At 46.2% G+C, this 23,575-nt stretch overlaps 1 protein-coding gene across 3 annotated transcripts in view; it reads left to right on the top strand.

The window, feature by feature from the left end:
• LOC143168908 (uncharacterized) overlaps nt 1-23,575 on the top strand; it is a 37,002-nt gene that overhangs the window by 5,020 nt on the left and 8,407 nt on the right. For 2 of the 3 annotated variants that reach the window (XM_076355918.1, XM_076355919.1), the window contains exons 2-9: nt 4,968-5,042; nt 6,315-6,364; nt 8,040-8,093; nt 12,232-12,382; nt 16,380-16,462; nt 20,248-20,403; nt 20,534-20,812; nt 21,486-21,643. In XM_076355918.1, the coding sequence (XP_076212033.1) occupies nt 4,968-5,042; nt 6,315-6,364; nt 8,040-8,093; nt 12,232-12,382; nt 16,380-16,462; nt 20,248-20,403; nt 20,534-20,812; nt 21,486-21,643 (1,006 nt within the window). Of the gene's footprint in view, nt 1-4,967; nt 5,043-6,314; nt 6,365-8,039; nt 8,094-11,217; nt 11,251-12,231; nt 12,383-16,379; nt 16,463-20,247; nt 20,404-20,533; nt 20,813-21,485; nt 21,644-23,575 lie in introns of those variants that run through there. The other variant, XM_076355920.1, reaches the window with a different exon arrangement.

The following is a 23,575-nucleotide window of genomic DNA, read 5'->3' as shown; positions in this document are numbered from 1 at the left end:
GTATTTCACCACAAAGATGAGCAGAGAGACTTCATGCAGCGCTTACTCACTGCTTTGTGTAAAGCTGAACCCACCTTTTCTGGGCTCTGGAGGAATGGCGGGAGACATTACAACTTTTTTTTTCTAGTCACTGAAGGTTACTTCAGCTTATCTTATTAAAAAAAAAAGTGTCAGGAGAGCCAGAGTTTGTGTCCTAAATTTCTGAATAAACAGCCTATGATATGGAGCTGTTCCTGAAGACTCATCTGCTTTGTGGTGCTTGCATTAGAATTTGTGGTTATGAGTGTTAGCACAAGCCTATTGCTATAGATGCTTTCCTGTGCTTTAGTTTCCCATTTACTATGCGAGATCAATAGCAGCCGGTAGCTTGAGGTCATCTAAGCAGACCTTTTCTACACAAAATAGTTATTTACTTGCCCGGTCCTGTGCCGAGAGTGCTTGGGTTTTTTGAGTGAGGCTGTAGCTGTTCAGCTTGCCCCCTGTGGTACACTGTGCACTTTGTTCTGGGTGATGGAGCCCAACTGTGCTGTCAGTGGGGCTGGTCACTGCCTCAGTTGCCCTGAGTTCTTCAGCTGCAGGAACCTGGAGAGGTGGGTAAGCTGCCCGTGTGGGGTGAGTTTCTAACCCTGGTCGTAGACTCTGTTTTCTTTCAGTATACTCATGTTACTAGAAAATGAAATGGCTGCAGGAGAAGCTCCAACATGGGGAATTCCTCCAAGCCAGAACCACTGAGGCAAATGCAGACTGGAAGCTCAGAGTACGTGAAAGGACATGGAAAAGCCTGTGAATTGCTGAGCATCCCTAATAGTCGCAGCAGCCATGACTTTTGCTGGTGTGAGGTTCCCATCACATCAAAGACTTGTCCTCAGGTGCTCTGCTAGATAAGAAAGTGAGATGCCTGTGGTAGAAACATGAGTGCCCAGAGCTCAAATCTTTTGGGAAGTGGCTGATGTTCTTAAGAGGACAATTTCATTCTTCACATAGTGAAGAAGCACCCACAGTCTCTTTTGTGCTTAGCTGGGCTGGGGAAGCCCTCAGGGTGACATCTGAGTAGTCTGTTGGGAAAAGTGGTTCTAAAAATAAAGCTGTCATGAAGTAGACACTTGGACAGCTGCAGTGATGGGCTTGCTGCTTACCAATGTGCTCAGCAGGGGAAAAAATCCTTCCAGACTGAAAACAAATACTTCTGCTGTAATGGTTTGGAGAATACGGTAGTTTCCTCACTTTGGAAGAAAATATTAATGAAGTGGCTCGGCCCAGGGGAAGCATCTTCACCATTGGGGTGTCTGCCTTTGTTAACTAGGGAAGGTAACAAAGAAGAGGAAGGAGATAGCATGGCTGGTGACAGTAGGAATTCCTGACCTAGGACACTGGCCCTTCCTGCTCCCTGAGGGAGGTCAAAAGTGACAGAGGGAATTAGGTGGGTCAGGGGAGACAGCTTGGATGTGAATGTATGCCTGGGGAATGGCTCCTCAATCTGGGGTGGGACTGAGCTTGGCACATGATGAACCCAGAGCCTAAAACATAGTCCTTGTACCTGCAGTGTCTAAAACCAGCATAGTCCAGGAAAAGCCAACTTGTCTGTCTTGTCCTGCTGAAGCCTTGATTTCAGTACAGGAAAAGTCATGGCCTGGAGGCACTGAAGTTGCTCCACAGGGGACAATGGGATACTGAGATGTTTGGATTCAGTTTGTGTCTTGAAGCCGGAGCCTCAGCTCCAGCTACCCTCAGTATCTAGGCTGCTTGCCTACCTGGCTAGCTGGGGTAGTGCCCCCAGAATACTTAGGAAGCAGTTGTACTACAGTCGTCAAAACCCCTAGGATTCAACACTTTACCATGCCTGGCTCCAGATATCCCTTCTTCTTTTTCCCCCGATTTGCTCAGGCGCTCAGCTGTTGCTGGAGATCACTGTAAATATTAACAGATCCACTGCTGGTAAACCAAAGTATTGCAAAAATCCCAAGCTTGGACCTAGCCAATGTCATGAGCTTGGCTTAAAAATAATGGATTTAAACCATGTGGAGGTTCTTTTTCTGTGTGGAAAAGGCATTTCCAGGTGGGAAGAAAGACACCAGTCATTGTGAGGGTCTTGGTAAAGCCACCAGACTTGGATTTGTTGTGATCCAACAGAAGAGAAGTATGCAATAGTGAACCAGGCTTTTAAAGAAGCTGGATAAAATGGTTAGACTGTACTCTCAGGTCTACCCTGCATGAAATTGCAGGGCGATGTGGCTCATAAAGGTGAGGAATGCTTCCCTTGAATGCCCAGCTTTGATTAAAAAGCTCTTGAAGAATGGTCCTGGCAGCAGTGCTTTGCTGCCTGGTGAAATTAGAGTCTTCCATGCACTTAGTGTAATTAGGAGACCTGCTGAGAGGAAGACACAGTCTACAAATGCAAGGAATAGATGCCATTTTGCAATGCAGAAGGAAGAGGTGAGGCATAGGGAGGCTGTGAGTTCTGTGGAGTTCTGAAGAACCAGGTGGCTTGAATTCCCTGCCTGGGGAGAAATGGGTGGGTCAGCAGAAAAAGTGGTTTTCTTTGGGTGGGTTTTTTTGTTTGTTTTCCTTCAGGGGCTGCAGAGGTGTCAGACTTGCAGATGGCAGGGCAAGGAAGGACTATTCTGATCACAAAGTTTGATTTTTGTATAGTCCCTACCTCAGCCTTGCAGTTCCTGGCTGATCTTTAGTATTGTTTAGAAAAATGTCCTAGCCTGATTTTTAGGATGCTAGAACTGCCTATGAGCTCTTCTCTACGTATATATTGAGAGCGACATCTGCACTACCATAGGCTTGGTGCCACTGATGGTCAACACTAAAATATTAGATATGCATACGGATGTTTTGTCTCTTATTTCCCCAGGTTGGAGTGTCTGCTCTCAGGCAGCAAACCACCTGTTAATGCAGGACATACACTGCCTTCGCTGCTCCTGTATGACCTGAGTGGAGCTGGCAGTCTCTATAGATGCACTTGCAGTGAGAGCACAAGTCACTTGGGGCTCTTGGCTTGGCAAGATTTCAACAAGGAATGGGTTAGCACTTGTTTTATGCATGCAGATATCATCCCCCTCTGTTCATTTACCTGGAGACTGTGCATCATGGCACGACTCGCCCCTAAAGATCTTGGCTCTGGAGGCAAGTTTCTTTTATTGCCCTTCCCCTCCGAATTGCCGCCCAGTGCCATTCTGGCATGGTGGCAGTCTCTGTGCAGAGGGGATGGAGGAGCCTGTTACAGCTGAGTGCTGTGACTCAGGGAAAGCTCTTGGTTAGCATTCAGACATCAGAGTGGATTAAAATCACCATCCATCAGGAAGCTTCTCTGGCACTTTCATTTGTCCTGTGGCTGCTGTATGAAGCAGCCTTATCCCTGAAGCAGCCTCATCCCTCTCCCTTCTCAGCTCCTGTGCAGAGTACAGATATCTCTTGTGTGTAATGGGAGAGGGAGCTGCTTGGCTCGCTTTTCCTTAGTGGCCTGAGGGCCAGTTAATGGTTGGGTTGTGGAAGGGGAGAAAATGTCTCTCCTGCATGCTGCTGATGCCTTTACAGAGCAGATGACCTGGAAGGCTCTGGCTATCTTGAGCCTGGTGGTGGACTTGGGCCTGCTGTTGTGGTTTAACTCCAGCTGACAACTAAGCCTTGCATAGCCGCTCGCTCACTCCCCCCCGGTGGGAAGGGGGAGAGAATTGGAAGAGTAAAAGTGAGAACTTGTGGGTTGAGATAAAGACAGTTTAATAGGTAAAGGAAAAGCTGCGCACACAGGCAAAGCAAAACAAGGAATTCATTCACTCCTTCCCGTCGGCAGGCAGGTGTTCAGCCATCTCCAGGAAAGCAGGGCTCCATCATGCGTAACGGTGACTTGGGAAGACAAACGCCATCACTCTGAACGTCCCCCTCCTTCTTCCTCCAGCTTTATATGCCGAGCATGATGTCATATGGTGTGGGACATCCCTTTGGTCAGTTGGGGTCAGCTGTGTCCCCTCCCAGCGTCTTGTGCCCCCCAGCCTGCTCGCTGGTGGGGTGAGGAGCAGAAAAGGCCTTGACTCTGTGTCAGCACTGCTCAGCAATAATGAAAACATCCCTGTGTTATCAACACTGTTTCCAGCACAAATCCAAAACACAGCCCCATACTGGCTACTGTGAAGAAAATTAACTCTACCCCAGCCAAAACCAGCACACCCACAAAGACGCAGTTTAGCCACTGGCTGCTAAAGCCTGCTCTTGGGCTTTGCAGCTTAGACTGCAAAGCAAAACCTGAGTGCAAATACTCACAGGATGTGAGTTAACCAGTTAACCCAGCACTGCCAAGTCCACCACTACACCATGTCCCTAAGCACCACATCTACACATCTTTTAAATACCTCCAGGGATGGCGACTCAACCACTTCCCTGGGCAGCCTGTTCCAATGCTTGACAACCCTTTCAGTGAAGAAATGTTTCCCAATATCCAATCTAAACCTCCCCTGGCACAACTTGAGGCCGTCTCCTCTCATCCTATTGCTTGTTACTTGGGAGAAGAGACCAATCCCCACCTTGCTACAACCTCCTTTCAGGTGGTGGTAGAGCATGATAAGGTCTCCCCTGAGCCTCCTTTTGTAAGTGCAAAAAGAAAAGTGAGCCTCCTTTTCAAGAAGTGCAAACAGCTTGTAGCTGGACCTGACCCTTTCATCATTTAGGACATCAGGTATCTGCATGTATTTCAGGACTGTTGGTTTGCTTGGTCTGGGTTTTACATGTGAGCTACTGTGTGCTTAAGCCTAGAAACGCAGAGTGATGCAGGCCATTCAAAACAGGAAAGGCTCTTTTGCCCAAGTCTGCTCTCTTGGGCACTTGCTGGCCCAGTCCACAGCAGCATTTGAGGTCCACGTGTGCCCCTGGTTGTATGACCTGCGAGAGGCCTGTTTTGGGGAAAAGAATATGTGGGAAGAAATTTCAGGGTTTATCTCATGCTCTGCCTCTTTCTGCTTCCCTAGTTGTGTATGAGCACAGATCTCGGCTAGAACGATCCTTGCAGAAGGAGCGAGGGGAACACAAGAAGACGAAGGAAGGTGAGTCTCTTGCATGGGTGGCATAGCGGTGGCCAGACAACCCCCCAGCTGTCCTGTGGGGAGATGTGTGTGTTGTACCCAAAGCATTTTCTGCCTTCAGGGCCATGTGTGGATGTTACTGAACACCCCCCAGGTGAGACTCATCCCTGGATTGTACTTAAAGAATAGTTAACTGACTTTCCATTGCCCGTGGGCAAAAGGTGCTGGCAGGTGGGTTCTGTTCTCTCGTATTCCTACATATGTCTTCAGACTAATTTGTGAGTAACAGTACCCATGATGTGGTGTTTGAGTACTTTAAGTGATAGCTAAACCTGGCACTAGACCATGCTTTTTTCTTGGAGACATGTAAACTTTCTTATAAAAGTGATCTGAAGATGCTGAGCTCTACAAGTGCTTAATGTTAGCATCACTGCACTCCATAATACATGGACAATACAGACTGTCAGATCCTTTAAAGCTGACATACAAAAGCAGACAGACGTATGCAGGGTATTTTAAGACCATGAAATGCAACAGGAAGTAGAAAGCTAATAGATTTAACTCTTGTACCTTTCAGTGGAGTAGTGTGCTTGGATGTCAGGCCCCTTTGCGCCTGATTGTTGCTGGCAACGTAATAGCTTGGTTTTTATCTGCAAAACTGGTGTGTGGAGTAACATCACTACTCCTTACTCCTACATGCACTGTGTTTCTGGAAATGCTGACATACAGCATCCAGGTTTGGCTGTAGCTATGTGGCTACATACCTAAGGGGGAAGCTGCATTTCTGCCTCTTCTTGCATTTATTTGGAGGGGACTGACTGAGAAAATGAAGCATCCTGATAAACGTTACCTTGTCATGGGACCTTCCAATTTTAAGAAGGTGGCGCAGATGAGATCAGCAGATGAGTTCCTTTTGGTCTCTCAGAAGCTTTGATTTCTCTTTTCCAGAGTTGTCATTTTTCAGAGCACCCCAAATCCTTACACGGCTTCAGTGACATCAAAATGTAGCCATTTGTGTGCTGAAATAGGAAGTCACCAATGCACTTGCCTATAGAATGGGAAAGGAAGGACGTTTGGGCCAGTCTAGATGGGTGGACAGCTCTCATGGATGCTACCATCTTTCTGAGGGCATTGAGTGGGGTCTCCTAGCAGCATCTGCATTCCAGCTTGTTGAGTTGCAGCCTTTTGCTCAGCAAGGGGCTGATTTCCTCCTTCCGTCCCCCCACCAAAATATAAACCAGATCCTTGTTAAATTCCAGCTCATTGAATTGTCTTCTCTTCTTCCATTTCTAGATTTTTTAGTGTATAAGTTAGAAGCTCAGGAAGCTCTCAACAAGGAGAAGGTAGGTATGGTTTATTCCTCAGAGTGTGTGTGTAGTAATGGCAAAGATTGTTCTAGTACCACCACAGTCATGAGGCCAGTGCTGCTGTCTGGAAGGCATGAAAGACTATGAGTGTGTATGGTACAAGATGAACTTTGGCTGACTCCACCTTGTGAGGCTGTTAGTGTGTGAGGATTTACTTCATCTTAGGGAAAGACTGTGTTGTGCTAGAGTTATTCTGCCTATTCTCCCATGTGTGACAGCAGAGTAGATGAGTTGATTGTCAGCTCTTGGTGTAGCAGGGAGTCCTGTGCTGCAGTCTGAAAAGAGAATTGCTGTTTCATGGTACAGAAGAGTCCTGGGGAAATTGAATGCAAGGCACACCACAGGGAACATGGAGAAGAAAGGCCATGGTGGTGTTGGGGAAAGCATATCCATTGTTTTCTGTCTCCAGGGATTGTCAAATGATTTCCACTAGCCTGTGGACTTCTCATTCGGCAGGGAAAAGAAGGACTCTTCAGTGAGGGTTAGGAAGAAATGCATCCCTGGGTTACAGTCTGTCCCATTCACCTGAAGTTACAAGGCTGGTTTAATTCCTTTCTCAGAGCATCTGTTGATGAGATGCTGGAGAAGAGGAATTGCTTTTAGCCTGCTCATCTGTGGGTGAATGTCATCCTGTTACAGAAAGAAACTCATGGGTAAATATCTGAATACTCTAATGGCTGGGCAGCTCCCTTGCAATTTGTGCTCATTTGCTGGTAATATTTCATACTGTACTGAGTATGTATCATACAAGTTAAATTGTGGGTTGTAGTGGGAATCTCTGCGTGGTGGTTAGTTTGCACTTCCACGGTGCTGCTTAGTGTCCCCGCCATGTTGCTGGGACAACTAACTACCCAAACATAGATCCCAGCAGATGTTTGTAAAACTGCATGTAATGGGAAAAGTTGCAGCGTGTTCCCTCTCAGATGCCACTACTGGTATGGGGACCTATCCTTTGAGCACAGGTGGCTGGTGGCTTTCACGCCTGCTGTGTTGAGATGCTGGTGCTACAGTGAAGAATGGTACCCTGGGGACAAAGGGGAAGAACATGACATAAGCATGGCATAAGCAGATCTGTTAAACTGGTACGGACCCTTCTGTAGACACATGTAAATCCCTCTCCACTGCTGGTTTGTGTCAGTTGAGCTTAGTTTGATAGCTGTACCTAGTTACAGGAGTTTGCTTCAGGCTTACTCAATTGCTTAGTGATCAATTTTTTGTTAAATGGTGCAATTTTTGTGTGTAGGCGAAAGCCTTAGCTCTGGTGCCGTCTGCTTCCCCGTCAGCTGCTGCAGAGTGCTCAGCCTGCTTTGGGGGGGGGTTTGCTGTGCAAAGCTCTTTCAGCGCTGGGCCTGTCCTAGATAAAGAACTGAAGACTGGGGAAAACTGCTCTGAATGTGAATCAAGAGAGTGCAATTAATTAGTTGGTGTCTAGGTTGTTTTAAAAGGGTTCTTTTCCAGCTGTGCTCAGGCTGCATGTCCTGCTGGTCACCTTGGTAGGCTTGTTCCCAGTCACCATGCGCGGGCCTGTGCGTGTGAAGGGGCAGCGGGAACTTGCTGGTGGTGCAGTGGCTGGGCAGGTGCTCGTGTGTGTTTCCACCTGCCTTAGGTTTTTCTGGGATCTAACGGCACTGTTGAATCTTTTTCTTTCCAGCAAGATTCTATGAACAGATACGGGGCCCTCAGTTCCCAGCACAAGATACTGAAGGTAAGGGAGGCGTCTGGTTTCACGTACTCACCATCTGCTGTGTGTTAAAGAATGCTCCCTGGAAGGAGAGTCAGTGCTTTCGCTAACCAGAGGTGCCTAGGAGAGACCAAGGGTTTCCTGCAGCTAGTGCCAGCACAGAGGGAGGAGACCACACAGTGGTGTTGATCTACATTCCTTCCTGACTATTGAGGTTCATGGGAGTTTCTTATTTATTCTGTTGGGCTTTGTATGAGATTACAGCCTTCACCTATACCTCATTTCAATGGTAGTCTTTGTGCAGTTTATCGCACAGGAGTTCTGTTGTTCAGCGTGTTCTTTTCTGGGTCTCTTAGTGTGAAAATGGGTCTATTCATTGTAGCTTGCCCTTTGGGCTAATACAATGTATTCCAGTCCATTTAAGAGGCTCAGAGGGGGGCGGCTTATAGCATTTTATAGCTTATCGCATGCTCTACCTGAAGCATATCTTGATGTTAAAGTTTGCTTTTGTTAGAGCATTGCAACTGTGGCTGGTGATGGTGGTTTTTAAATGTTTTTAGTTAGAGCATTGGCAGTGAAATGGTAATTTAATTCTGGGATGTAGAAAAAGGGCTAGATTCCAGCAACCCTTAGCACCACTGGGTTGTATTTCCTGAGCAGAGTTGGACCTCCAGCTGCCTCGCTTTTGGATTCAAACTTCGGGAAAAGGGAAGTACAGTTCTGTCTCTTGGGTATTATCCAGCACTGCGAATTCTGGGAACACTTTGCAATAGTAACGTTCCCCTTCATAGCAACTGCAGTCTGAGCAGAATGCTCTGGTTTGCTTGTCTCAAGGGGACAGTGAGAGCATTTCATCCTGGCTCCCTTTCTCTTGCTTTCTTTTATTGCGGGGGGGGGGGATCATCTATTTTTTTTAACTACATTTACAGCTGCTGAAAGACAGGCCAGCCCTTGGGACTGCAGTGTGGTAGATTTCAGCCCCCCCACCCTGAAAAAGCCGTATTCAGCTCAACTTCTAGCTAGTTATGAGACTGTAACACTTCTGTTACTGGAGCACAGGTGAAAAATGCTTCCCACTGGTACTAGCTTTCTCAGGAGGAAGATTGCTGTCAGCAATATCATTACCTAGGAAGTAGACGTTTAATGCTGAACAGAAGCAACTAACTCTGTTAAGCTGGAGGTCCCAAATATGACCAAAGACTTCCGTGAAGCCACATCAGCATATCTGGCTTTGGTGTTTCTGGCCACTGCTGTCATTCTGATCTGCACTGAAGTCATCTATGTCTGATTAACATCTGCAGTTGGCACACCAGACTCAAAGGGGCAAGGGGCTTGACTTTGGACAAAAATAGCAGCTGTGGTAGTTGCCTGTGTCTGGATTCCTGCTGGGGCCAGACTTCGTCTTACAATTCCTTTCATCCTCTTGAGTGGAGATTAAAATTTTTTGTTAACATCATTCTGCAGAACGCATTCCTGCACTGGAATAGGCAGGCAAGGAGAGGTGGGTGGCTTTAAACAAAAGATTTTTGACATGGACTTCCTGAAACTGCTGGAACCTGGAAACTTGCAATGAGGTGTGCCCTTCCTTTGCTTGTGGGCTAAGCATCCAGTTACTGATTCCATTTTGTACAATGCTATCTACAAAGCTGCTTTCTAAGTCATGGCAGAAATACATGTTTTTGAGGCACTCTTATTTTCTTCTTTCTCTTTGCCCGCCCCCCCACCTGCCCATTTCCCCAGAGACCTTGCTGAGATAGAGCTACTCCATAGCTGATGCATCTTGGGCACTACATGTCTGAACAGCAAAGGGAAGGTGGGATGAGAGGACTTGCTGGCCTGAATTCATATAGCTGAGTTGAAGGACTCCTGATTTTTGACAGATTAGCTGACTTCCTGAATGATATGATTTCCCTGTATTGCAGTGTTGGGCATGGTGGGTAGGGACACAGAGTGAAATGTCATGACAGCATGGCCCCTCTGTATTCCCTCAGCCCCAGCTGCATTTGTACATGATTTGCACAACACTCGTGCTGTGTCTTGCAGTTTCTGCTTGACTGAGTAAAACAGCATATCTATGAGGTAGAGAAGGGAATGACGTTACAGTCAGACGGGCAGCTCTGGACATGAGAGGTTCCTGGCTTCCTCGGGGCTGTCAGCATACCTAGCTTTGGTAGAACTGACTGGGTCAGGAATGCTCTGCTTAGAGTTAAGTTGCTTCTCTGAAAACTAATCACTCATAGCATGTTCCAGACCTCCTGTCCCGCAACTACAATAAAACAGCATCTTTAGATTCCTCCTGAAGTTTGCATACATTGGTCACAGCCATCCTTGGAAACCAGCTGGGAGTGAGGATGCTCTGTGTGCTTAATGAGCTGGACTGGGCCTCAGGTGCTTTGTGTGACCTTGGTCAAGGCACCTATCTCTCTCTTCAGCTTCCTGCTGCTATCACAGGATGAATATTCCCTTCCTTCTTCCTGACTGCGAGCAGTCCGGGGACAGACATTATGCACATCACCTGCCAGACAGAATATGGGCTAGAAATTAATTGACCTGAGCTGATGAGGACTTAAAATTCCTTGACTTGCTTAGAGTTTCTTGTTAAAATCAACTCTCACTTGCTAATGTTGGTGGCTTCTGAGGTGTTTAGTATCAAAATGATTTTAGGGATCTGGTTCCTCTGCAGTGCTTTCTGCCGGTGGCTCTGATGAGAATTGTAAATACCTAATGTCTTTGAAAGCCAAAGCAGGAATCTTTTATTCTCTTTATTTTCCCTCCTTATCTTGTGATCTGATTAACCTGACATCCTCGTCTCTCTTCTTTGTTCTGTCTCTGGGACCCCTCCATACAGATAGCTTTTTCCTCTGCATGGCATGTATTTTTGGAGCACAGTTATCCTTTTAGTGGAGGATAATTGCTTCGGGGAGAATGCCTGGGCCACAGATGCTTTGTTTTACTGGGGATAAATGCAATCATCGATAGCATTTAGAGGTTTGGGTTTTTTAAAAAAGAAGATTTTTTTTTTTTACAGGAAGGCTGATTGAAATTGCTGCCTGAGTCCTGAGGAGCTATTGTGTGGAAGGGCCAGGGTTCACCTGTGAGCCAATCAATCTGCATACATAATTGGTGTTGACAAACTGAATGTGGAAGGACTCTCTAGGTTACCATGGGAACAAAAAAGGAGGTGAATTCTGGTTCAGTGGGTCTGAGCAAAAGGATGTCTCGGCATGTTTTGTTCTTGGGCTCTGCAAGAGGGGAGGGGAGAAGAGAACAGCTCTTCAACCCACTTCTATCCGATGAATTCTTGGCCTGCTTGAAACAGTCCGTGGTCTTGTGAGAGTCTTGTTATCCTGGCATTTTATGCCTGTGAGCCCCATGTTACTATGGGGAGTGTGGGCTCTCTCTAGTCTTACTGAGAGGATGTGGTACACTTGCAAAAGTTCTCCCTCCTGTTCTAGCAGCTTGGAGTGGTGGGTGGGAGAACAGTCAGGCTATCAGGAAGCAAACCAAGCAGAGAGAACAACCAAAGTGTTTAGGTGTCCGTGTGTCCTAAGTGACTAGCAATACCTGCACACAGAAAGGCGATGGGAATTAGACCTTAGCCCTACTTAAAGGTGAACTACTCCTGTAATGCAATGTGCAGGCTGATGCTACGTGTACCATGGAAACTATCCTTGCAGGTAATGTTGTCCTTCAGCATGTCTGGGACTCTGGAAAGGACCTTGGATTTGTGCGGTGTTCCACAGGCATTTGGTTTGATATCAGCAAATATTATAGCCTGCATTGTTCTCACGGAGCACGGTGTGCAGGGAAATTGGGAAAGAGTAGGAGTAGTTCTTGGCTGTCTCCCAGACTCTCCATCTCTTTTTTTAGGCAGGAGTGGACTTGCCACCACATTCTGCTTCCAGTTTAGTGGCTTCCAAGGAGACCTCCCAAACTGCTTCACAAACCAGAGTTTAATTGGCATTTCACATCCCTCCTGCACCACTGAACACAAAGAATATTTTATTGTATCTGGGATTTCTAGCTACCTTATTGGAGGAATGAACATCTCTTCTGTCTCCCCAAGCAATTTATTAAACAGAGGCACTCGAGCAGCACTTGGCAATAGCTAAATTACTCTTCTTCTCCTTGTACTGACTCTGTCACTTCTTTTCGTATTCAGAACCAGCATGAAGATGTCAAGAAGCAGCTGCTTGACCTGCAGCTGCAGCACAACAGCTTGAAACTGGAACATCGTAAGACACTGGAGACCCATAGCCAGAAATATGCCCAGCTGCAGCAGGAGAAGGACAGTGAAGTCACAAACTTGCAGGGTGAGTGTGATGGAGGGCTGAGAAGACACCAGGCAGAGAAAGGACTGAAGAACTGAGTTCAGGAGAGGACAGTGTTTCTTCTACAGGCCCCCAAATGGTCTGCAGATACTGTGGGAACACTTCTGTATGAGTGTGTGCAGTGCCTTAGCCCCTCTATACCTCAACTGGAGCACTGTCCTACCTCAGGGTGGTGGTGCAGGAACAAAGGCAGTGTTAAAACTGGCCAGGTGCCCTGAGATTCCATTGAGGGGAGATGAGAGATGCAGAGCAGGCTATCAAGCAGCTTCCCCATGCGAGGGAAGCCATTGGGGTTCACAGGTGGCGTTTTTGTGTAGGAATACACACCACAAAAGCCTCTGGCTGCTTGGGCTGGCAAATGCATTGACCAGGCTGCAATTGCATGGTCAGTGTAGGGTCACGGAGGAGAGGAGCTTCCTTTTTTTTTATAGCCCCATGGGAGACTGCGTGACCTTGGGTTTAGCCACACTTTGAGTTCTCTGGGGTTCAGAGACCCCTGCGCTGTTATACTGCATGGGGCATCCCTGGCTTCTGTCAGCACCAGCACTTTGATGGTGTTATTTTAAAAGCCTAATTGACTTTTGCTGGCTGCTTACTCTTTCTGCAGCTGCTACTTATCTTATTTGTGTAGAATTTGTTTAGAGCCAGGTAAGATAACAAATTATTGTGCCAGATGCTGATTGTATTCAGACTGTGAAACAGTCCGTGTCCCAAGGAGGTCACACTCAAAATGGATAAGGTAATCCAAAAGTAAAAGGCATGAGGCTAAGGTAGAGGTACATGCCTGTGGTTCCACAGTAGGCTGGGGCAGAAACAACAGGTTCATCCATCAAGTAATGCTGCCTTACCCTATCCTTTCTCTGGTGGGTGAGTGTAACTAAGTTAGCAGAGATGCTTTCTGTGGCAGAGAGAAAGCATTGTGACATTTAGGTATCCCATCTATTTCAATATACATTTTCCACTTCTCTGTACGCTTTTGACAATGGAAACCAGTTTCTATACTACTCGAATCCTGTAAATTCTAACATTTAAGCTTGGGAGCAAATTAAACATACTTTTTGTAATTAATGGTGTAGGTCTATAATGCATTTAATAGTGCAAGTATTGCAGAGAATGCTGATCCCTTTAATTTCCAAAGAGTAGTTTCTATTTAGTCTGCTGTTTAATTAGATTGTGGGGTTTTTAAGGTTCACATCTGTTCTTACTTAGATTAGGTCTGGGAGAGTGAAATCTGTTGATGTTTTTTTGGTTTTTTTTTCTCTGATCAACAAAGCCCTAGTATCTGATGAGCACTCCTGGGTTAGAAGGGGGGAATTGAGCACAAGCAAGCGAAACCTAAATATTTGATTGTCTCTCTTCTTGAAATATGCAGCCCCCAATGAAGTAATAAAATGAATTCTGCCAGAGGAAGGAGAATAATGATTAGAAAAACACTTCAAAGAGGGAAGCTAGTCAGGAATGTCAGCTTAAGGTTGACATACTAATATTCTTTGTCCATCTTCCCAGGCTACTGTTCACTTGGTATCATCTCTCTCCTGTGCTTTAAGCTCAAAGCTGGCTAGTAAATCTTCCCTTAAGTATTGGTAACCATGTCATAGAAAAGAGCAAGACATTCTCATGAGAGGTGGCAAAGACAGAGAGCTAGTAGCATTTCTAATGCCTCATTTTCTCTCCTTATGTTCCACCAGTACTTTCTATACATAATGTGCCCTCAGGAGACATGTGTTGGAAGACGTGCCTCTGTCAGTGAGTATAATAGAGAACTAGAAGAGGTACCTGAGCAGTGGGCATTGCTCAGGGCTGTTAAAATGGAACTGAGGGATTTTTGCTAGATTCAATTGCAAAAATGAAACCCTCACCCCAGGGATGCTGGGGGAACGCAGAAGCCCACTGGGAAGTATGAGGGATTGCTTTCACAGGTGGAGCTGGGTTTGGTAGCTCCTCTTGGTGGTCCTGGTTGCTTTACAGCCGTGGGGCAGCTCTCAGGTTGGTGACATAGCTATCTACATGCAGAAGATGCTGGGATCTGGGGACAGTGCAGCTGTGCCATGTGACTCAATGGTTGTGGTGCTGTTTGGGGTATCTGTGCCCTGTTCCTGAAAATCCCTGCTTTTGGAAGTGGTTTTTGAATGCTGGTTAATGGGTTCTGAGTATATGCTCAGATAGCTGAAGCTTCCTGGTCTTCTTAACTGGGGCCTGTTTAATCCTGTTTGCCTCCTCCCTCTACTCCAGGCCCTCTCCTTCAGCGTTATGAACTATTTTCTCCTCTGCTTTATAGGAACTGCAGTCTATTTATGCTGCATTTCACACCCCCAGCACAGCCTGTCCTCTGCTGTGCTCCCCCACGGTAATTCTGTACTCTCCACTTTTTTTCTCATCCCACATTGGCACAGTCTGCTCTGAAGGCAGAGGGATAGTTTTGATCTTTGAGCTTCTGTTGGAGATAAGGACCTGTAGTTACGGCTGAAATTTTCTTCCCGCTGACACCAGTGGTAAAACTCCTGATGAGGTCATTTGTACCAGGTTTTCGCGTCTGCCGTGCTGGTGGTAGAGGAAGGACATACAGTGGCATGAAGGTTTTGATTTCCAGTTTCTGAATACGCTTTGAAGACCTAGATGTCACTGAGGTATTGACTCAGTGAAACTGCAGGGTTCTTTTGGACATCTCTCCCGCACTTGAGATGCCTTTGGTTCTCTTGAAGGCCTGGGGGAATGTCTGTATTGTAGTCAGAGGTCTTAGCAGTAGCAGTCTTGTGCTAGCTGTCATCTAGCCTGGACTAGCTGCCTAAAAACATATCCCTTATTCACTGCTCCAGGCCAACACCCACAGCTGTGTGTGCTTTCAGCACTGTGTGTACACAAGGTAGCTCAGTTAAAGCTGTTGTAGCTGTAGTCCCATAGGACATAATTCCCTATTTCCTTCTGGCTGCAGGAAAGACAGAGCCTTCTTTTCTCCGTTTGATGTTAACCTTCACTGCAAGGCAAGAACACAGCACCCAACCTCAATGGCAAAATGTCCTGTCCCTGGGATGAATGTTATAAAAAAAGATATACCACTGTAATCAGAAATATCTGTAATCTTGAGCTGAAATCTTGCATGCAATTCAGCCTACAGCAAAGTGACCATCCTGTTATGGGAAAAATTCCCATCCTTGTCCTGGTGGGTGCAACTATGTTTGCAGAGAAATCCCAGTGCATGCAGTTCCAGTGGTATTTTAAGAGAGCGCTTCAGGATCCAAAATAAGGCTGACATTTTTTTGACAGAGTCTTTCTTTTTATTGGAGGATATGCAGTTATATTCACGGCAGTGAAACATAAGTGCCTTGTGTGTCTTGTCGCTGAAGTACTTAGGAGTGTACAAAGAGCTTGAAAGGAGCCCAACCTGGGCGCTGCAAGGCACAAGCTTGCTACTTAACAGCATAGGAATAAATGTGCCTGAGGGCCAAGTTGTCCTGTGATTACTTTCTGTAAGTGGGTTGTGGGTTTTTTTGTTTGCACCATCCTTTCAAGAGGCAGCGTCTCTGTGCAGTAGGAGGGAACCTCCTTATTGGATCTGCTGTGGGTTCAGGAGACCTGACAGACCTCTCTTGTAGCTGTTTCTCAGCCTTCCAGTTACCACAGGTAGGGGCAGTGACCACTCCTCGCTGCTCTCCCTGCTATTCAGCTGCAATGGGCAAGGGAAATGAAGAAACAAATATCTTGTTATGATAGCAAGTACAGCAAGAGCCTGACCCTGATAGCAACAGTTAGCAGGGACACTCGGGAGAGGAGGAAGTTCCTTGGATGGGCAGGACTCCTGAGTGCTGAAATGAACGATGGTTCAGGTTCGTCAGGGTGTTCGGCTAGTCCCTAGCTAATGCTTCACTGTAATTCCTGGGCTTGGAGAGATCTATAAGGTCAAGAGGAATTTATGGTAAGGAAGAGAGATACTACACTTGCAAAAATAGTGCGCTCAAGCAAATTTCTTCTTCTCTTGCAGATACAGTCTTTAAACTTAGAGAAGAGAGCAAGCTTCTTCGGAAGGCCCACCAGGAAGTTCACTCTCAGCTCCTTAGTGCCCAGGTAATCAACAAGGGGGTGTTTGCGGCCACATGGGACAATCTTTCACTGAGGTCTGGGTGCACCTTCAAATACTCTCTAAATAATAAATCTAGTTATCAACTGTATTCCAGTGTGGTGAGTTGCCTAAAACTGGTAGGTGCTGGTAGTATAGATGCATTCTGTACAAGTAAAATTCTCCAGCCTGGAATCTCTCCCAGTAGCTGAAAATACAGACATGCTACACAAGTCACTGTGGTTCAAGTGAGCATGAACCAGCATATTCCCAGCCCTGGAATGCCTCCTGTCACTTACCCGCATCTCAAATACTTCCACCTTAAATGATGATGAATTGCCTCTGTTTATGCCTATAAAATTAATTGCAGAGAGAAATAGCAATGTATAGGTGCCTTGCCGAGCTTGCCGAGACTACAAATAGACACACAACAATCCTGGGAAAAAGGTCCCCTTCTGCATCTCCCTGTGAAGCCTTAGTAGAGAGGGAGACCTATAAAAAGTTTGGAAAGAGCTGTGTAAAAACAAGTTAGTATTCAGTAATAAAAATGTTGGAGCGATGCTTTTGGAGGCCAGGGCAGATACGCAAGTGGTGTTGGCTTAAGACTAGAGAGGCAGAAAAGCATTTTTCTGCAGGGGAAAAAAACAAAAGTTTTGTTGATATTGTGGTATGCTCATGCTATGGAGATGGTGTGAGCCTCCTCAGCACACTGGAAGTCCTGACCTCACAGAATTCTGCTCACCCAGCTGAAGCTCCCAGATGACCTGGGAGAAGGGAGAAAGCAGGGTATGCTGGGAGAAGTGGGAGGACTTAACATCTCTACAGTGTCTGTCTGAACCTCTTGTACTGAGCCAAGACACAAGCAGCTTTGTAAATACGCTTTAAAAGTCACGTCGCAGTCTGAATTAGTCTTTTCTGTTGTTAATTAACAGCCTTCTGTCAAGCACTCCCTTGGATTTTAGGATAAGCCCAGAAGCAAGGAGCTAGTTGTGATTAGATGCTGTTGACAACTGATTCTTCCCCTGAACTGGATGCTGAACTTGAACTGGAGGGGGGGAGAGTGGGTTTTGACTTCTACAAGATTGCTCTTGAGTTCTGGCCTGCTCTGCCCTGCAAAATAGCAGGGACTAAGCGGCTCTAGGGCATTGCAAACTTCACAGACAACTGGTTGCTCCAGGCAGGAAGCCCAGGTTACTGACATGGCAGGCAGCTGTCATTTGATAGCTCTTTGGCTCATGTCAGATGTGGTTTGAGGGGTCTCGGGTAGCCTGTCAGTGTATTTGACTTGCCTGCCTTCATAATCGTGACTTACCACTGAACTGCTTTTTAACCCTCCTCCTCCACATGGCTAAGGCAGACTGGTAGGATTCTCTGCAGTGATACTGCCTGCAGTGTACTTGTTGGAAACTAAACAAAGATGTCTAGTCTCTGTAGGACTCAGTCTAGCCAGCCCATACCAGGAATTGAAACAGCATGTGATTACAAGCTTCTCCAGTGCCCCTGGCAAGTCTACATTCACACCTTCTGCTATCAGAATGAGTCTCAGCCTTCATTTTTAGGCCTCCTGACCAAACTCTCGAAGTAGCTGCCAGTGTCACTGCTCTGTAGCTTCTTCTCAAGCAACACTGAGGCCTGCTCAGCTCCCATCATACAGGCCCCTGCCATTGGCAACGTGGGTCAATATCAGTTGATCAAAGGTTCTCTGTTTGCCATTATGTGTTTCTACTTTTGTCTTGCTGGGTCAATGCTGAGTGTATTTGCATCTGGCACACCGCGTAGGGCCAGTCCTGAATTACTCTTCAGCAGAGTACCCTTAAAATGCTATTCGACTAACTGTGCTGCATTAGAGAAAGCAATCGGCAGTTCAAGTGCGCAAACTAGTGCGCACTCTGAACAGCATTAAAAAAAACTTGGCTAGAGATGGCTGAGTCTACAAAGTCAAGTGCTTGCAGACTGGAAAACATGGTGGCAGCTTTTGTGCTGCCAGTCTTAACTTTTGGCCCCTTCAGTGTTGTGACCAATGGGAAAAGTAGTTTGCAAGAAATAGCTCACTGTCGTTTCTTGCCAAAATTAAGAGCGAGCAAGAGTAAAAGGATTTGCCCTGGGTGTGGGAGACAGGGCTCCGCTCCCTGCTCTAAATGTACTAGACAGTTGTGTAACAACGTTGTGCTCCAACCATCTGTCTGACTGCTGTTCCTGGCTCTTATGGAAGTGGCAGTGGTTGTTCCCAATGACTTCAGAAAATACTTTGGATCTTTTTGACAATGAGCCTAGTGTTAAATCTTAAAAGTGTTCTGTTCAGTTTTCTGATCAGTCCTTTATAGTGTCTAATCTGTGTTTCATAACACAAAGGTGAATGAAATTGCATTTGCCTTCAGTGGGGCGAGATGCTATGTATTGGAGCAGACACCCACAAAGACTCCCAGCTGCTTTATCAGCACTGCAGCTCTTCATTGCAGTGTCAATTTGTGCTGAGTATCCTGTTGTTGACCTTGCTTCCTTCTGGCAGGTGAAAGTTCAGAGGAGTAATTTGCGTTCTAGGTGACATGTTCATTTTCCAAGGATTCAAACACGTTTCACAAGCCCTAGCCAGATTACTGAGCTTGCAGTAGCTGTCATATCAGTTGGTCTGCCAGGTAAAAATCAGGCACGGAGGCATCAAGTGATGTACGCACAGCTTTCCTGTGAGCGGGGTACAAACAGCATGTGGGAGGCTGTGCGTTAAGGCTAGTACAAAGCTGCTTCCCCTCTGGGCTGACCACCTTAACAGGCTTTTGATGGGTACAAGTTTTGCTTTCATCTAGCTTGTTCTGACTGGAAGCAGTCTCCTACTAACTAGGGCTATATCCCATCAACTGTTCTTGGCTTCCTTTTCCTTTCCTCATTCCTTTTATGTTAGCTTTGCTGAGTTGTTTTGTTGGGTTTTGTTTTGTTGTTTTAATGTTAGTTTTAAGGTCAAATTTCAGGGGGAAGAACTGAAATCAACAGAGCCTGCTCAGGAATTAATTTCCTGCTAAACTTTCCTTGCCGCTTGGAAGCTTTCCTACTTTGTTCAGTCCCTAATTTGGTCCATTTCCAGGTACCCTGGCAAGCATATGAAAAGTTCTCTCCCCTCACTTTCCTATAAATAGCTGGGCTAAGAGTGCGGAAGCTTTTCCTGAGTAGCTTTTTCAAGCCCTACTTTTCAGGGTTGGAGATGGACGAAATAAGCTGCAGTAGAGAGAAAAGCGTTGCATTTGCTTAACAGTCCAGGAGAATCAATTTTCATTTGTCTTGCAAAGTAAATTGAATTGTCAAGTAGGATTACGCCAATTACTGTCAGCCCTGCTGAGATGAGCACATCTGTGGAGAACTGCCTCCGCAGGAAGAAAAAAAGCTGACCTTGAAGGTACATGTGTGTGAAGCACAGGAGGAGAGGGAGCCACACCTAACAAGACCCAGGATACAATTCTTGTGCAAAGGCAGGAGTTATGTGGATGGCTCATGCACTAAATAGCATTGGTCAAAGACTCGGTGTCATGGGTCAGCACTTCCAGGGTAAAAGCATGCAATAAAATAAGATGCAAGACTGGCAAAGGGGGAATACAGAATATCCATGAAATCTGGAGGGAAAGCTGAAGACTAGCTTGGGCTTGTCATTAATGGTTGTGGATTATTTCCAGCCTTTCATATATATATCTTCTTTAGTAGTGTATCTGTGCTGAACAACTGGCCGTAAAAGAGTGGCTATTCTCAGCAAGGAGTTAACTCTGTTATTGTGTGAGGTTTCTCTGTGCCCTTCTCATCCTCTCAGGCCCAGATGGAAGAGTTCAGGCAGCTCAAGGAAGCTCTACAGAAGATGCCAAGCTTCAAAGCAGGAGGAGCTGGGAAGGGGCAGCAGCAGTTTCAGGTGCTGAAGGAGCAGCCCATGGCGCCAGCCAACAGCCAGTTGCAGCTCGTGAGGCAGAAGGTGTGGTACTCCCAGGAAACCCCAGGGAGGAGAGTTCTGCAGGGCTTCTGTGGGTTTTCAGCATGGGACTTTGAACTGGAGGGAACTGAGCTTGTTGCTCGAGTTTGCTCTTGTCCTTTCTTCCTTGCAGGCTTTTCCAGTCAATCAGGAGAATCGCCCTGTAGGAAACCCGCTGGCATCACAAGTCTCTGGGGTTCAGAAGCAGGCAGATGGCCCTCTGCTGCAGGGCCAGAACTCGTACAGTAACGATGGCCCAAGGCCACAGGCTAATGTGCTCTTCACCCATCCAGCCCCACCGCAAGATGCCAATTCACTGCCAGGTGCTATGCCAGCCTGGCCAGCAAGACGTGCGGATGGCCATGTGATCCGATTCACCCGGACCATGAACAGTCTGCCAAATGGGAACCCAGTAAGTTCTGCACGCTTGGTGCTTGTTTTGTGTAGCCCTTGCTTTTGAAGCTCAAAACTATGATATTTGTAATGACATGCATATGTGCATTCCACTTCCCCGATGTGGAAACTGTCCTGGCCTCAGGTTTCAGACTCCTGAGTACTCTTAAGAGTTTGTGGTTTAGTGGCTGGGCTCAGATGAACGGCCTAGGGTTCTTGTTCTGGTTCCTGCCGGATCTGCAAAGGGTAAATCATAAAAGCAGCTCCCTTGCCTCCTGGGGTGATTGAGAGTGAGCTTATAGAAAGTAAAGCTCTTAAAAAATGACAATAATTGCAGTGTGGTTAGACTATAATTATAGTAAGTATTATAATGGCAACATGTGTGGGGTTTTTTTAGAGGTGGCTGTGTTGTTCCTCTTTTTTTGGAGATTCACCTACCCAAGACACAAGCTTGGGTCACATAGGATCCAAATTATTTCCTCTTGGCTGTGTGGAAGGAGGAGGACCTCTTTTACTGCATGCTGGCTGGACAGGACTGTAGATTTGTTCTGGAGCACTTCTGAATCTGTTGTTCTTTGATTTTCTGCCCCGTAAGCCTGCCCAAATGCAAGGGAGATCTGCAGGTATCTGATAAGATTAGGAGCTTGTGTATATCCTTGTGTATATTGAGTATGCATGTGTCTTCTCTGCAGGATCTAAAGATGGTGATGCGCATTCAGGTGAAAAGCAATGAGGAAAGCCAGGCTCCTGGATTGTCACTATCTGATCTGAAACAACCCTCTGCAGCAGAAAAACCTCAGATGCCAGACAACCACCACCCTACAGGGAGCAAACAGGTGCAAATGCAAAGGTTGGTGGAAAAAACCTCCCTTCTGCTCTCAGTGTTCAGGCTCAAAGGTACCATACAGGCTGCTCCCTGGTCTCTCTCTTCTTGTGTTTATTGTGGTTTCTACTTGAAAGATGGTTGAAGAAAGTGTTAGACAACAGTGGGACCAATAACTAATTCTTGTAACTGAATGTTGCTGCCAGGTCTCTATCTCAGCCGAAGCAGAAGACTAGTCATGTTGCAGGCAATGTTGTGTGATTGAATGCACAGCCTGCTGTGGGTGCTGTGATGGCAAAAAAAAAAACCCAAAATGAAAGGCTCTTATATTATTGGTGCATGCTCTGTAGGCTGCCTTTGTATTTGAACTGTTTGGTAAAGTGTTTTGTGTGGGGAGGAGGGAGAAAGAGGAGTTACTGCTGAGTGAGATCAGGTCAGCATGGATTTCCTACTAGCTAGAGGAGAGGGTGGGATGGGAGTCTGAACTGACTTCAAGAAATCTCCTCCCTTTCAGTGATGGTGACTTAAATATCCTGTTTTGTTTAGCAAACTGAAGAAATTCTGCATGATGGAAGCAACCCATCTGCAGCAGCAAGGGTGGCTAAGAATTCCTTCAGTTTCTATAAATAAGAGGCATTAAGTTGTATATTAGAGCTGCAACTTGCTCATTTTTTCCACTAATTAATCAATAATCTGCCAAGCTCTGCAGGAGCAACCAGACATTGAAGATCTGAAAGCTTCTCATCTCCAAGGTTATATGGTAATCTAGAAGCAGCAGGCCACCAGCCCCAGTTAGGTACTAGAGTTTTTTCTGGTTTTGCTTCTAGGGCAAAGACAAATTCCCAAACTCTGTATTCTGTCTTCTGTGTTTTCTTTCCTCCCAGGGAATGGAGCTTGGGTTCCCGTTGCCAGTGCACTTCTGAGGTATGCTAGGGATTTTCCTTCACAGAGGCTGATTAGAACATGAAAAGTCAGACAGGTCCGAGTGATCCTGAAACTATGGGGTTTATCCAGAATGGGGTAAAAGAGTTTACAGCAATAGTTTATGCCAGAAATGAGGACACAGCCAGAATCCATCAGGCAGCCCAGGCTTTTGTCCTGTCTATAGGGAGAGGAGAGCTCGTGGGAGGGGAGTCCCTTGGAAAGGGCAGAGGTTCAGAGAACGGCATGAACCTACCTGTTCCATGCAGGTAACAGAATGGATAATTCCTACAGTACGTTACTTGTATTGCTGTAGTACCTGGGAGCCTAGTCAGGGACCAGGATTCTGTTGTACTGGATGCTGTACAGGCACAGGAGAAACTGTTTACTGTCTCAGCAGCACTCACAGAAGACCGGTCTGTTTTGCAAAAGGAAGAAAATGTCTTTCTGAGGCTGCAATTCATCAAAGTCTGGCCATATTCCAAAAACTGACTCTGAAAATAGTGCTTCCTCATTTAACTTATTTATCCCCTGTGTGTCCAGGTCATATCTGCTCAGTTTACTGGAGCAAACAAGATTTAATTTCTGTTTTATCTGTAGAGGTGACTTCTGGATTTCATTCTAAATTCAGCCTGATCCTACCCGTTCTTCTCTGCCATTTTTGTTTGTTCACTTAACCTGTAATCTTCCTAGGTCAGAGATTGTGCTTTGCATATTTCTTTAAAGGGCAACGTGCTCCCCGTACTGCATTGAGAGATGACATCTGCATGGACACGCAGAGTAACAGCACAGAGGATATTCTGCCTTTTTACAGGGAGGGACTTGTGTGGGTGTAACTGAAGGTGAGGGTTGAAGTTGTGATGGCAGAATGGCCTTTCCTCAGCTATGTAGAGCCTAGAAAGGATACAGTCACTACTCTGTGAAGCAGAAAATGCAAATACTGGATTTGTTTGGCAAATGATTTCTGCAAGGACCGAGATCATGGTATGTTTGGTGTGCTTTTCTTTTCCTGGATCTATCATCAAGAAATTACTGAGC

This window comes from Aptenodytes patagonicus, chromosome 19 (genome assembly GCF_965638725.1).
Source record: "Aptenodytes patagonicus chromosome 19, bAptPat1.pri.cur, whole genome shotgun sequence".
NCBI lineage: Eukaryota > Metazoa > Chordata > Aves > Sphenisciformes > Spheniscidae > Aptenodytes > Aptenodytes patagonicus.
This window is presented reverse-complemented; position numbering and strand designations above follow the sequence as displayed.